The sequence below is a fragment of the Raphanus sativus genome, chromosome 3 (genome assembly GCF_000801105.2).
Source record: "Raphanus sativus cultivar WK10039 chromosome 3, ASM80110v3, whole genome shotgun sequence".
Taxonomy (NCBI): Eukaryota; Viridiplantae; Streptophyta; class Magnoliopsida; order Brassicales; family Brassicaceae; genus Raphanus; species Raphanus sativus.
Genome location: NC_079513.1, coordinates 4,672,129 through 4,687,512, shown reverse-complemented (window position 1 = coordinate 4,687,512; position 15,384 = coordinate 4,672,129). Strand labels below are relative to the sequence as shown.

The 15,384-nt window shown below is 32.7% G+C and overlaps 1 protein-coding gene and 1 long non-coding RNA gene across 10 annotated transcripts; one reads left to right on the top strand and one right to left on the bottom strand.

The window, feature by feature from the left end:
• Positions 1 to 606: 606 nt before the first annotated feature.
• LOC130509281 (uncharacterized) lies at positions 607 to 2,775 on the bottom strand. 5 transcript variants are annotated; one of them, XR_008943391.1, is made up of 5 exons: positions 2,494 to 2,775; positions 2,103 to 2,184; positions 1,672 to 1,786; positions 1,475 to 1,598; positions 607 to 1,368 (listed from the first exon to the last, which is right to left on the bottom strand). XR_008943391.1 is itself a non-coding variant. In XM_057005070.1 (5 exons), exons 2-5 carry the CDS (start codon positions 2,164 to 2,166, stop codon positions 1,162 to 1,164), a joined length of 471 nt encoding a protein of 156 aa, XP_056861050.1. In that variant the 5' UTR covers positions 2,167 to 2,184; positions 2,494 to 2,775; the 3' UTR covers positions 607 to 1,161. The 5 variants fall into 5 exon arrangements, 3 of the variants coding, with proteins under 3 accessions (XP_056861050.1, XP_056861051.1, XP_056861049.1); XM_057005070.1 differs by having other exon boundaries at positions 607 to 1,325; positions 1,668 to 1,786; XR_008943390.1 differs by lacking the exon at positions 2,103 to 2,184 and having other exon boundaries at positions 2,494 to 2,773.
• Positions 2,776 to 12,264: 9,489 nt separating this feature from the next.
• LOC108844216 (uncharacterized) lies at positions 12,265 to 14,572 on the top strand. 5 transcript variants are annotated; one of them, XR_001948426.2, is made up of 9 exons: positions 12,268 to 12,462; positions 12,567 to 12,657; positions 12,727 to 12,885; positions 12,952 to 13,062; positions 13,218 to 13,325; positions 13,405 to 13,515; positions 13,598 to 13,684; positions 13,831 to 14,006; positions 14,171 to 14,572. It is a non-coding gene; the product is annotated as an uncharacterized LOC108844216 (long non-coding RNA). The 5 variants fall into 5 exon arrangements; XR_001948424.2 differs by having other exon boundaries at positions 13,772 to 14,006; XR_001948425.2 differs by having other exon boundaries at positions 12,269 to 12,462; positions 13,843 to 14,006.
• Positions 14,573 to 15,384: the final 812 nt, after the last annotated feature.

The window sequence follows — 15,384 nt, the reverse complement described above, 5'->3', positions numbered from 1 at the left end:
TGGACATATGAAGATGTGCGTTGTAGATGGTTTCCCCATTCAGTTTGGGGTGACCCTTAGTATGGAATCAATAGAACATTTAGCAGTTGAAATTATGATTAGGTTATGGACGTGAAGGTCTGCTTAAAATATTTACACTTTAGGCGAGACGTGGAAAGATGGTTATATGATCAGATTTAGAACTTGAATAAATCAGCAGAGTTTTTTTTTGTGGTGTCCGTTATTGACGTCTTAGATGGGTGAGGGAGATGGACTTCGTTACCAATATTAGCTTTCTTTTCAAGGAACGGAGATGTAAATATGGTAAAATAGATATTTTCATAATTAGATTGATCTTTGCCACTGATTCTGTACGTAATAGTTTATGTATATCACGTCCGCCAAAGGGGAATGAATATTGTTCATTTGACTAAGGTTCTTGACATTAATATCTCTAGAGTTTGACTACTATTATAACAGTTACGTGACTATAAACAGAATAGAGAAATTGCAGCTACATAGCAGCAAAGAACACTATGTGAGAAGTTACCATTCCAGAAGGGCTATCTAATATCAGTTTTCAAATTAACAGAGAAAGAGTGATGCATAAATAGCAAACACTCAGCAGAGAAACCACAATTATAATTGAAAATACCAAGTGATTGTTTTAAAAGCTTATAATCATCACATAATAAAAAATTACCAAATATGTAAACTGATTGCAGGGGAAAAAGAAAAATCAAACACTGAAAGATGTTAACTAAAACGAAAACCTTAGCCAATGCTCAAACTGAAAAAATTACCAAATATTTTTTATTTGCCAGTACCTCCTCCAAGGCCTCCGTCTCGTCTACTCTCACCACCTCCGACAGACAGGTTCACTCTCCTCCGCCGCTTCTTGCTGGGACGCTTTACAGTCCTCCATCTCCGGGTTCCTCCCTCGCTTTGATGTCAGATCAAGATGTGGTTTCCAGGCGCCGTGGATCTCACAGGGATGTATGAACATCACCACGAGGTCTCAGTTCGAAGCCATGATCCCTAACTCCACGTTGAGTACGGCTGTGATGAGATGTAACCTCTCCCTTGAGAGTAATACTCCTTGTGCTTCCTGCACTCAGAGCTTGACTGCGTTTCAGGCTTATCTCACTGAGAAAAGGCAAATCAAACACTGAAAGATGTTAACTATGGCGAAAGCCTTAGCCAATGCTCAAACTGAAATAGGAAGACTGAAACTGCAAACGAAGGGGTGAAATCTCTGAGATGAGTGGTGAAAGCTCTCATTTCCATGTTTAGGACGCTTTGCTTTCTTTGGTCGTCACTGTGACAGGTACTATTATTCCCCTCATCTGCAAGATCTCGACAGCTGTGACAGGCTGCTTGAAGAGCACTCTGTTTTGCGAAGTTAAATGATTTGCAAGGAAGAGATCAAAAGGACAACCTAAAGATCCCAGTTGGAGCTATATGAAGTTCAAATAGCTAAAGGGGGAATGATTACCTCCAAGATGTTTCGTGTTCACCTTCGTGACTAAAAGCAAGGTGGGAGTGTTTTTATAGGCTGTAAATTTCTTGCAGAAGTCTGTTGCAGTCTTTTCCCAAAAGTAAAGCTTCATAACAGGTCCCTGCAGAAAGTTATCAATGAATGATTAATTGCAGTAAAAAGAGTTCATGATTCTAATAGCAGGAATTACAAACTCTTGTGATTGCAGATGAACCATAACACGTGGAGTGGTTGCTATTTCCTCTTCGTCAAGGATACGACGCTCAATGTGAGACTGTCCATTGACCAGTTTCATGTTGCCAACGACATCTACAACATTGTTCAGCAAAAGTATAAGTCAGAATGTGGCATGAAAAAAATCAGTCTAATATTTTATCACCACCTGAAACAAAAATGCCCATTCAGTTATCGTAGACAACAAATATCATTACCACTACACTACACTTTAATGATCAACAAAGCCAAGGTCGAAGGTTAATATATGTTCTATTAAACTTGACAGACACAATATTCAATCATGGACAGATAGATCTTTCAAGAGTTATTTCAAAAGAATGATTTAAAATAGTATAAAGAGAAGCCAAAACTCTAAAAGAGAAAGGAAATTGTTTACTAAGAAACATACAATAACCTTGCATCTTCAGAAGTATGATAAAACATACACTTTTTGAAAGATGAAACGGTTGCATTCATCCGAGATAAATGTACTGAACAAAAAAAAAGCTAAAGTCATACAACAATATAACTCAGATATGATATGAAATATTAGAAAATTTTTAATTTGTTTTACTTAAACTCAGGCACTCTTCCTCCAAAAAGCTCACAACTTGCAACTAAGAAAGATAATGTATTACTAAAAGGTCATGCCTACAACTTTCAACACAAAAAAAATGCTCGTCAACAGTAATAAGACAAACTCAAAACTCTAACCAATTTAGAATCGAAATTTCTGTATCTAAGTAGGAAGAAAGGCTAAAAACTACATCCAATCATAGAACAATGGGTTTTGTGGAGACCTGGTAAGATATCTTTGAAGAACATAACTTCCTGATCATTGGAGGAGGAGACAGGGGACTTGCCGTTTGGTTTCATGACTATGCTGGAGCTTGATTTGAGCAGGTTCTCAGGTCATGGTGTGTAGCAAGTGAAGAAAGAACAGTATATAAAGGGTGAGAGAGAGGGATGCGAAACGAATTCATTAAGAGAATTTTAGAAAACTATTGATTGATAAGAAGTGGGAACGTGGTAACGGATGTTGCAAGAAGTCGAAGTGGAGAAGATGAAGTGAGGAGGATAATTCGAAGAAGCTGCTGGAGATTAGGTGACTCAAGTGGATTCCTTTTGGGCCAGAATAAAATAGTTTTAGGCCACGGGACGAAGCCCATCGTAGTTGATTTTCTGTGAGTGTGTGACGTGTTTAATAACTTCTCTCTCATTGGCTGATTTATTAATCTGACGTGGATAGACTAAGAGTTGAGATTATTCTCCTTTTAGTATAGGTACTAGAGATTTTCCCGGGCTACGCCCGGATATTTTTCTAAGTATTAATTTAGTTTAGTTTATTATAGAATCTGTATTTGACTATATATTTTACACTTAGACTGAATATGCTATATAAATTATCAGAAAATTTGCAAACTTTTGAATTATTTTGGTGACTAAAATTTTAAAATTCAAAAAATAATTCTTCCAATGTCAAAATACATATAAGTTGGTAATCCTAGTTAAAATTCAATTATTTATTATTATTTTCAATTATTCAATTCCAGTTAGTCACTTATAGACGTGTTAAGTGGCAAAAAATCATGGATTTCTATGGGTTTCGTAGTGATTAGTTATTGAGTCTATATTTTTTTTTGATCACACTACGGTTATAAAAAAAATCAATTATTTTTATCTCTTTTAATTGAGTGTTATGAAAATATGGTTAAATTAACATATAATACAAAACTTTTTTTAACGTTAAAATCAACCAATATATATTAAAAATTAACTATTGATTATTTATTATTTGGTGATAAGATAATCTATATGAATTCGTTCTTATGTGTTTAGGCAGTGGTGAAATGAAGAACAATTGAAATATAAATGAGTGATGTAGATTAAAAAAATCCTAAAATTTTAACAAATAATTTTGTTTATATGCAGCAAAAAAATATTTAAAATATAATAATATTCTCTAAGAGATATTTGTATGTTTTCCCCAAGAAAATCCTTATAATATAGTTGGTTTTATTAAAAAAAAAAGGTTGACAATGTATGTCTTTTTCAATGATTGCATTCAATCATGCTCACTAATTGAAATTCCAGTTTAAATTTTTAGTCTTAGGGCTGGGGAGAGGGGATCACAGCGTGCCATGTACAAACCTCAATATTACTCATATAATCTCCATGGTTCATATATTATTATATAATTTACCTTGGAATGAAAAAATCAGTGTTTTGTTTGACAAAAAAAATCAGTGTTTTTGTAGATAGAGAATGAATCATATGTGGCTTGTACTTGCAATAATAGAAAAGCATAAGTAATTGTTATCAGTTAAGCAGAATTCTTTAAATCTAAATCATTGAACAGACTTACGCTATTTAATTTTCATTGTTTAACTTTCATGACTCCAAGTCTCCAACCAATTGCATACAGGAGAAATAAATCTTAAGAAAAACACTTTACAAAGTTCTGAAAATTTCTCATTTGTCTCATTTGTTTCTGTAAACATCAAAATGTCTCCCTTCTTGAGCATGTACTACGTCATTTCTTGCTGCTTGAAGTAACAATAATCCTCTTTGTCCACCAGCACAAGATTCAGATAATACTTGACATTGATGTTCTGAGAATATGGTGTCTTTTCCTGCAAAGAAAAAACAAACTCGTGAACTTTGTAATCTACCTCATTAAATTGTACCGTGTTTCCTTCTTCACTTGCCTTTCCAAAGAAACACTTCCTACATTTATAGAAAGCATTAGATATGTGCACATAAGCACATGTATCATCTAGTAGAATATCCATTTACAGTACCAAATCTTTGATCACCTTCCTAGCAAGTGACCATTGTTCTGCAAGACAGCACACATATAACCAAGTCACAAAATTTAAATAATAACCGAACCAATACAACATATGTATGCAAACTATATGAAAATAGGAGCATCTAGTAATAATAAGCAAAAAAGAATTTCTTACTTAAGCTTCAGAAGTGTACTCAATAACAAACAAACTCACTAATATGAATATCGTGAAGGTTTTGGTTCTAACAAAATGATCCAAAGACACTAATAAGTTATCAAAACCCATCAACTTATCCGATACAAAAGCTTAAAAAGACTAAGCACACCATAAAGAGCTTATCCATATTCAACCCATCGAAAAGAACCAATAACTGAAACAGAAGATAATGATAACTATCCACACAATTGAATTAGCTTTTCAAAGCTAGAAAAAACACATACGATGTAAGAGCTTTTCCTCTGAAAAGTTTCAAAATTTTAGTAAATCACACGAAGACTATCATACAGAGTAGGAGTGATCAATTTTAACTTGCGAGCTTTACACAGTTACATGCAGTGGCCTAAAATTGAACTAAGTTAAAAATTAGAGAGAAAACTTACTGTTGAAGGATGCTTTGTCGGTGATATCATACGCAAGCGAAATTCCCATGGCTCCACAGTACTAAGCTGTAATAAGAAGAAACCACATTAATGAGTACTACAGGTTCCAACCATAGTGAGGAAAGATACAGAGTGCATATATAATGGTAAGAAGAATTGAGATGCAAAATCTGGGATTTACAAAAACCAAAAAAAAGAGAGAAACCAGTTGTGACAGTCCTGAATCGCTCCTGTCTGGTAGTATCCCAGATTTGCAGCTTAATTCTCTCTAATCCACTCAATAGCCAGTATCTTTAAATTAATTATTCAAAGATTAAAAAAAAAGGTACTTGAGTGACTATTGACCACTACAAAGAGCACTTACAAAGAGTGTCATATACGCGATCATACTTAATAGTTGTAATGAAAGAGATCAACATGGTTCTTTGCATAAGTGACTTTTGCATTCCTTTGATCCAATTCTGTTTAATCAAAAAAATAAAAAGAGCAACAAAATAAAAAATTATGATTTAAGAGAAGATAATATATGATAGGATATTATCTACTTCTTATGCTTTCCATCGCCGAGTTTATAAGATGGTTTGGTGCCATCCCAGTAATTCTGACGTCAACAACATTCATAGTTGGTACTATACTCAGCTAATCATAGTATTGTGAAACCAGATTCATGTGCTGATTATATTCAGTTTATAGCTATTTAATTGGAGAAGCGATTGGAAAGTTACCTGATATGGCGGAGGAATGCTGATGTAACCAATGCAGAGAACTTGTGATTTGGAAGTAATAGAGATCAAACAGTGAGAAGAATATTTAGATATTGAATATGACAATGAACTTTTATATTGACAATATGAAAAGGGGCAAGGTGAGGAGTTTTTACATGGTTGTAGTTGGAGAAAAGATTCAGTGAAGAAGCTTATATAAGTGGAGAAACCAAGGAAGGTGGAAGGATAGCATGACTCGTAATAACTCTAAGAAACGGAATCGAGAACGACGATGATGAAACGGAATTAGGTCTCGATTAAGAACATGTATGACATGGCAAAAGAAAGCTATATGATTTGTTGATTTAATTTGCTGAGGTGGATAGACTATCCTTTGAGGATATTCTCCTTTTAGTATTGTATTGATGATTCGACAGCATTTATTATTACAAAATATAAAACATAATTTACCTATTTTAAGTATTTTATTTCATCTTTTTGTTTCACTCTTTATAACTACTTTATTAATTATATTTACTATAATAATCCGACATCATTTATTTTACACGTTAACCATAATAATTTCAAAGGTTTGAATGAAATATGTTCATTCGTGGCAAAAATTCAAACCGATTAAAAATAATTTTTATTTGTTTACAGAACCAGTTAGATAATACCACTTACACATTCGAATATGAATCATTTTTTGGATATAGTTTTTTGGTTTTAAAACTAATCTATATTCGGATATTATTAACTTATATGTTTAGAAATGTCAATAAGTATTACTTTAAAGTAGAAACTAAAATCCACATAGACGCACAGCTAGTACATATTAAATATGAATGACACCTAAAAACTGAATTCAAAAATCCAAAATTCGTTTTGAACCCAAAGCAATACCCGACTTTCTAGGGCGGAAAAAGTTTAAATCCAAATAACCAAAGCGAATTTGATTCAAAAGTAGTATTGAAACTGAACCGAAATTGATTAAATATTCGAACAGATTCAAAATTTTGTTATTTATAGAACTAAAAAACGAATCCGATCCGAACCAAAATAATTTAGATAACCAAATGTATCTTGGATAGATTTATATACTTAAATATATTAAATATTTTAGATTTAATATAAAAATATTTAAGTATATCAGATATTTTGAAATTATCCTAAATACTTTAAATTATATACAAATAGTCAAAGTAAATGTATAAAATATCTAAACAATACTCAAAATACCAAAAAATATTTTAAATATCTATTGAATCTATATCCAAATATTCAAAACAAACAAATTTATATTTTAAATTTAGATATTTTGCCATACATTATTCAAACTTATATGTAATTAGTTGATGTCTTTGGAAACCCGATTTTTTATTTATATCAAATCAGTTCTTCTTTTTTTAAATAAAAAACCTTTCGGGAGAATGGACATGTGGTATGTTCTGGTGAGATGAATATCTGATGTGGCATCCTTAAAAGGAGAGAAACAACATTTCTTTATAGTAATAGATATTACTAGATTTTGATATGCGCTTTGAAAGCGCAGGTTTTTCTTAAACTATAAACAGTTTAATATGAATTAGTATTTGTAGATTGTTGTACGCTATTTTAATTGTTGAAGCATATATTTTTTTACAATTATATAAATTATAAATTAGTTTATTTGAAATTTCGCATGTATAGCTTTTATGTAAATCTTTAGGCATGTGCATTTTTTTGGATCCAAAACACGAACCAAAACCGAAAATATAGATTCGGTTCGGATCCACTAAAATACTTATTGGTTATTTTAAGACCCGTAAATTTTGGTTCTGGTTCGGATCATACGTGAGATCCATCAGATAACCAAAGTACTCATTTTTTTTGTATATTAGGTATGTTTGGGTATTACATATATGTTTTGGTGTTACTGAAAGTTTCATGTTTGGTTTTCGGTTACAGTTCAAGGTTTTGGGTAAAGTTTTAAATATATATTTTGGGTATTCAGATTAAATTGTGGTTTTTTTGGGGTTTTTTTGGGTCAGATTTCTTAAACTATAATATGAATTTGTATTTGTAGATTGTTGTACATTATTATGTTACGAAATCGTATTATATTGAAGCATATATTTTTTAAAAAATTATATAAATTATAAATTAGTTTTATTTAAAAATTTCTATGTGTATTTTTTATGTAAATCTCTAGGTCGGTGCATTTTATTTGGATCCAAAACACGAACCGAAATCGACCCGAAAAATATTGATTCGGTTCAGATCCATGGAAAAGTACTTATTGGTTATTTTTAAGACCCGCAAGTTTTGGTTCTGGTCCGGATCATACGCGAGACCCCATCAGATAGTACTCATATTTTTTATATTAGGTATGTTTGGGCATTACATATATGTTTTGGTATTATGATAAAATTTCAGTTATTTTTTGGTTTTTTTTAGTCAAATATTGGGTAAAAATCCAGGTTTTCCGGGCATTTAAATATATTTTAGGTATTTATTTAGGTTTTTAGGTATTTTTTTAGTTTAATATATTTTTCGATTTTGTAAATATTTGTAATATTAAACATACATTATAGTGTGATGTGCACACATAATTTTAAATCGAGCATGTATGAAAATATATTAAAAACAATTATCTTTAAATTCAATATGATTAGGGAAATATATGGTAGCAACACGAACGTTATACTATGTTATAAATATGTTTACTGTAAAATTAATTATATGTTAAGTTTTAGACTTATTAGTTCGTGAATAGGCACGTATAATATGTTCAGCATCACTTTTATAATTAGGTATGTAAATATTAATCTTCTTTTATAAGGATTGGGCCCAATAATAAAAACTAATGCCATCTAAATATAAAGTAATATATTTAGTTAGAGAAATATTAGGTAAGATCAAAAATATTGTTAGATTTTTCAAGACTGCTTCTCTTTTAATAGTATAGATAAAATGGAAAATGACAGCTTGTTTCTAATTTCCAGGAAAGGAGTGAGTCATGTTTGGCTGGATCTCACCTAATTCCCATACCTTCTTCCTCTTCTTACGCACATGATTTTTTCTTTTGTTGTACATTTATATTTTATTTCTTTGTTTGTTGATTTTTTTTATCTATTGATAAGAAATTATCTGAGTTTGGTATTGATAGGTTATAGTTGATACGTTGCGTAATCGTATGAGAAAGAAGCTGTCTTCTTTTGTAAAACAAAGTTTAATAAAAAAAATTTAAGAACCCTTAAATAAAAACCTAGTAGTGGAGCACAAAATCTAACTAAAGTTCTTATCAACATTTAATCACTAAAATAATCATTAAGAGACCTTAGAGCATTTCTAATGGATTCACTCTATTTTTTACTGTAAAATAGAGTGACTCTATAATAAAGATAGAGTTTCCTCCAATGGTACTTCATTTTAGAATAGATTATAGAATGATGAACAAAAAAAACAAATTAATTTATATTTGGAGTAAACCTATTTTTTATTTTATTATATATTGAAAAATAGAGTACCATTGAAATATTTTTTATTCTAAATTCTATTTTAGATTGAAAAATAAAATAGGATTGGGAATGTCTAAAATGGTTTGTAGGTTAGTCATGCTCTAACATTTTATATATTATATTATAAAATGGAAAATGACAGCTTCTTTCTAATTTCCAGGAAAGGAGGGAGTCATGTTTGGCTGGGTCTCACCTAAATCCCACATTCACATATACCTTCTTCCTCTTCTTAAGCACATGATTTTTTCTTTTGTTGTACATTTATATTTTCTTTCTTTGTTTCTTGATTTATTTTTATCTATTGATAAGAAATTATCATTTAAATTTTAAATGGTCATACTAAAAATGACATATTGATATCACATCAATAATTATATCATATATGCTAAAAAGTTAGTAAACCATTTAAATCAAGTACCAAATCAAAACAATATATTTGTGCAATAAATCTAACTAATATCAAACATCCCTCATGCCAGAAATAATAAACTATTTAGAGGAATAGATCAGAATCCTTAAGAGCTAGTTCGGTATACAGAAAATGAATATCAAATCTGGTTTAACGCAAACGAGATGGTGCCAGAAACTCCACAAGACCAGAGTATTGATGAATCTCAAGTCTTAAGCTTGGGTAATACTGTTTGATAGATGGGTCTTGGACATCGACAGCACGGTTCAGCGGGCTTGGATGGATAGCTCGGATGGATAGCTTGGAGAAGGTTCAACTTATGGAGACACGAAACTATGTTCGAAGAGAGTCTGCCTTACATTCAAAAGTCCAAGCACTACGATGGGTGATGAAGAGCATGATGCAATATTCGACATCTCAGAGCTTTAGAACGGACTGCAAAAATTTGATTGCTATGATTGACAAACCTCATGTGTGGCCAAGTTTTGCGACAGAACTGGAGAAGATAGCAACATTACAGATATACTTTCCGGACTTCAAGATTATTCATATTTTACGAGCCCAAAATCAAATTTCAGACTCTTTAACTAGGACCGCGAGATCTTTTCATAGAAAGTTTCAAATTTGAGTAATATAATAGTATTTCGTTGTCACTAAAAAAAACAAACATCTCTCAAAACAGGTTAGTTAATACTCAATTTGAAATGATTACTATTGTAGGTATTAAACAAATCCAATATTTTTTAAAGCCCAACATCCAAATTTTATTTAATAGAAAATATTCATTTTTAAAATTTAACTATACTTATATTGTTTTCCCAAAAAACTATAATTTTTTCAAAAAACTATATTAAACTATACACTTAAACACTTATCATTTTGTATTTCACTTTTTAATTAGTCAAACTAAAATAATTATAGCACCCACACAAATCATGTAAAATATAAATCACATATGTATGCTAAAAATAGCATTTATCTTTAAAATGAATTAAAATTTAATAAAATGGTTAGTCTTATATATCTAAAACAAAAAATATCAACACAATTAAAATTATTACCAAAAGACAAATATCACATAGGTTTGCAAATAAAAGTATGTTTTATTAAACAAACTTTTACACGAAAATTTATCCGCGTTTAAAGTGCGGATCGTCATCGCTTTCTTGTTCATCTTGGCTTCTGTCATCGTTCAGCTTTGTATCAGTAGTGTTTATTGGTTTGCTCCAAGAAATTTTCAATGAACACTTTTTCACCTTGCTTATGTGAAGTCTATGTGTTTTTGTCGTTCTATATTTGGCTCCAAAAGGTTATGTTTACCTTGCCGGCAGTGTTTTTAAACCCGGACCAAACCGGCGGTCGGACCGGGTTCAACCGTGAACCGGACACCAAGCCGGGTTGGGTTAATGCCAAAACCCAATCAAAGTTGAACCGGTTAAAAATCCATATTAAACCGTTAATAATCCGGGAACCGGTGACCCAATGAACCGGTTAAACCCTGGTTCGTATAGAAAACAAAACTTTTGTTAATAAAATAATTAGTTTTTTTCAAAAAAAAAGGGTCTGTGACAAACTACAACTCAAGGTATCTCTGTCTTTGACATCTTTTTTCTTTTTAAATCTGTCATATTTCACAAAGTATTTTATACTTTTCAAAGTATTATTTTTATGGGTGAAATTAATAATTGAAAATTTACGTTTGTGTCTTTGATGTTCTCTGCAAAACTTTTGCAGTGTACTAAGCAATGGAAGAGAACGATCAAGAAATTTCACTTCCATCAAATTCAAACATAGAAAATCAACAACCATCACAATGTGTATATAATTTTTCTAAAAGATGATAACGATTTATAGTGATAAAAACCTGGAAAGTAAACTTTAAATGTATCTTTTTCTATTGATATAGATTTCAACGATTAGGTTGTTTTATTACTTTTATTACATTTCAGTTTGCTATTTTCTAAATTTATTTGTTAAAATATTCATATTATATACAAAACATTATAAAATTCAGTTTAGTACATCAAACCCGGTCAAACCCAATCGAACCAGGTCGAACCACATTGACCCGTGACCCAAAATATTTCCGGTTCGTTTGCTGGTCCGGTTTTAAAAACACTGCTTGCCGGCTTATGTCTCGGGATAGATTTGTATCAAACGTTTAAAAGTTTGTTAATCTACCAGATTGACAAAAAAAAGTATGGATAAGAAACTAGTACATATTTATGAGTATGATATTTTTCTCCCGAACAGTTCATGTCTTTTTTTTCTGATGTCGACCAAACATTGCCTTCAGACAAACATTTATGTGGTTATCATTTTTATTTGCCTCTAAAACCATATTGACATAAGTTGTATCCAGACTGATATCTAATAATACTATAAAGCAGAGTTATTCTCTCACGAGAAGGAGCCACGTCACTAATTCAATTCACCATGCTGCGACACCTGTCCCGTTTGATCAAAACTCACCGTATCATTTAGTTCGTCGCGGGCTTCATTTATTTTTTCGTTTGGGCTGGCTCCACATAATCAGGCCCGTCTAAGCTTACACCCAGTAAAACGTATCGTTTTCGAGGTTAGTGGTTTCTCTGTCTAGCGTCTCCAACCTTCTTCCATCGACGGATCTTTCGTCTTCTTCTTCCCGAGCGAGATGATACAGTAACCGATTCCCCCTCATTAAGTGCTCCTTCATCAATCACACACGATCTCCATTCAATGCGACCCTGAATAGTGCAAGGCGGTGGAAGCTCTGCTATAAAAAGGTGCGAGTTCATGCTTTCAAAATCATACTTTCTTCTAAACTAAACAGCGGACAAAAAAGTTTGAGTAAATAGCTAACGATTTGGTCTCCCTCTCCGATCTACAGACTGGCCGCTCTTCCTCCTCCTCCGTTCAAGTTCGCCTGCTCCGATTTTGGGAGGCCAGGAACGTCGTGCCATGCTCCTCTAGATTCTAAGGTTATCTATTTCACTTCAATTTTTGAAATATGATCTGATGCTGGAAAATAAACAGTTGGAATTATCTAGGCACTTGAAGAAGTTATCTCAGAGGAATGACCAGTCTGGATCACTTTCTCCATGTATACGTGCGTATATGCTTCTCTGATGCGTTTTAAACGATTAATGAAACCCAGAGGAAGTATTGAGGAGAAGCAGGAGGTTATTATTAAAGTTGAAAAGGAAAAGGTATATGTTGACATATTTTATAATTGCAATAGACCAAGCAATTGTTGATCATGGTTCTGATTTCAGGCTGAGAAGGTTATCAAAGAGTTATCCACTAAATATGATAAAGAACTTTCTGACTGTAAAGCCAAATCAAAGCACCAATTGCTGACCATTCAAGAGGATAATGCTTCTCTGGTATAATAATCTTCACTTTCTGAATATCAACGAGCATGAATAAGCTTTGCACATACGAGAACCAAAGTCCCTTTTCTCTTGCCTTTCTGTTTGTAAATTTGATACTGAGCAGGTTTTCAAATAGCAAACATGATGATAAAGCTCATGTTCTGCAGATACTCACTATCCGGGAGGAACATGAGAATAGGGAGTTAAATCTCAAAGCTAAGCACGATGAGGAACTGATACAAGCTCAGCCTTAGGCCGAAACTGAATTGAAAGAGGTACCATACCAGGAGCACAATTTGATAGTTTAGGAATATGGAGACTCTGGTATTCGATTGGTAAAATTCTCTCATGCAGAAGATAACAACAATCAGGAACGAGCATGACGTTCAACTGAAAGCATTTAAGTGTCACTACGAAGATGATTACAAGAAGCTGCAAGACGAATTAGATCTTCAGAGATTAAAAGTATAGTGTTTTACAAGATTCATTACAAGATAGCACGTGTTATAGGTTAAAACCTACTGACGTAAATGAGTTACCGTTGTAGGAAGAGAGGCAAAGAGCTTTGTTGCAAATGCAGTGGAGGGTTATGAGTGATAAAGCTCCAGAAGAGCAAGAAGTGAGCACTAGGAAGGTTAGACCAGAAATCATTTAGTTTATAGTGCCTTTTAAAGAAACATAAATGTATAGTGATTTCGAGTACTTAATCATCATCTTGCAGGAATACTGTGAGATTTCATTGATCACTGTATAAACAATCCACATTAATTTGTCTCTTAGTTTTGTATTTAGAACTGCAATAAGGGAGTTTCTGTTCAGCTCTGGATATGATGGGTCTTTAAAAACATTACGTGTTTAAAGGAAGGGTAAGAAGATTTTGGAGAAGAAATGGATCACTTTGAAACATAACGCCAAGCTGAGTTTTTCGCTTCTTCAGATTGGGCAAGAACAAAAGGGTAACTATTTCAAGCTCATGGTGAAATTCTTGATATTAAATTCCTTGAGACTCAAGCCAGTAAATATTTTGATTCTTTGTCTCAACTCAAACGCATTCACTTCCACATAATATTAACTTCATTGTCTTCTCTAATGTAACTGCTATTAACTTATTGTGAAACAGTTTACAGGGGGTTTCAGAGAAGAGTCAGGATTTAGAAGGAACTAGGTTCAAACTCATGTGTTCATGACCATTGGAGGAACAACAACGAATATGTCCTAATGAGCTGGAGAGAAGGCTACAGAGTCTTAGGGAGACTAGACAAGAGGGGGATATAAAAGAGCTGCAGACTTCAATGGAAGACGCTAATAAAAGTCTTCATGTGATGGGCTGAAGATTCTTGGTGGAAAGACACAGTGTATGTAGGCTCTGAACATATACAGTCTAAAATCAATTCCAACTATCAAAATCGTTGTTACCCTTTCCCTAAGTAAGAAATCCAGTGTTTTAAGTTTTATTAGAAAACAAAAGTGTTTGTAATCTTGTGAAGAAGCTTAATGTTAATTAATGGATTTGCCTTATATTTTTCAATTTGTTTCAATTTGCTATTGAGCAGCAATTCTAAAAAAAAATTAACGTGTTGGACAATCAAATATCTTCCTGAGATTAACGTTTAGAAATATACAACTATATATATTTTACATATAAGCGAAAAATATATAAATTAAAGAACAAATAAAAATCTATTATTATTATTATTATTACACTACTAAAAGGAGAATACGAAGCTCACTTAGAGTGTCCACGTAGGACAAATAAATCGACCAATAGAAAAGAAGAGATTCTGCCACGTTGGATAAGCTGTGAATTAATTGGGTTTCATCATTTAACAATAGCCGTTAAACCCATTTCACCAACTTTAAATGTTTGTCGGTGACTTCTCCTTATCCCTTTTACACTCTTCGTTTATCTCCGCCGATGGACCTCCCCACTATCAAGATCAATAAATATACCATTCAACACAATGCTCTCTCACAAGATTCAAGATCAATTGGAGAGGATGACGAACGAGATTCCGGGGAAGATCGATAGAGAGAGCTGCACCAATGCGTCGTAGGGACGATGCAGTTTGAAATCGGAATCGGTGCAGATTAGCACGAAGTGTGAGATCATTGGGACGATGATAGCGAGGAGGAAGAAGAGAGACCACGAGATCAGAGTTTTAAGGCGGCTCGACTAATCGAACCAGAGAAGGAGTGGAGAATATGGTTGCCGGAGATTCCTGCGGTTTGTGGATCGGATCGGGTCGTTTCGATGATTCTTCCATCAAGTTGAGTTCGGGATTTGGATAAATCAAATCAGAGGTATTGCAAAAATGGTCTGTGTTTCTAAAACTG

Excerpts from the sequence above, each read along its gene's own strand:
- LOC130509281 (XM_057005069.1), bottom strand. The coding sequence starts at position 2,569 with ATGAAACCAAACGGCAAGTCCCCTGTCTCCTCCTCCAATGATCAGGAA. Across the intron at positions 1,599-1,667 it reads ATCTGCAATCACAAGAGTTT|GGACCTGTTATGAAGCTTTA; the intron begins GTAATTCCTGCT and ends AACTTTCTGCAG. Across the intron at positions 1,326-1,474 it reads GAACACGAAACATCTTGGAG|ATGAGGGGAATAATAGTACC; the intron begins GTAATCATTCCC and ends GAGATCTTGCAG.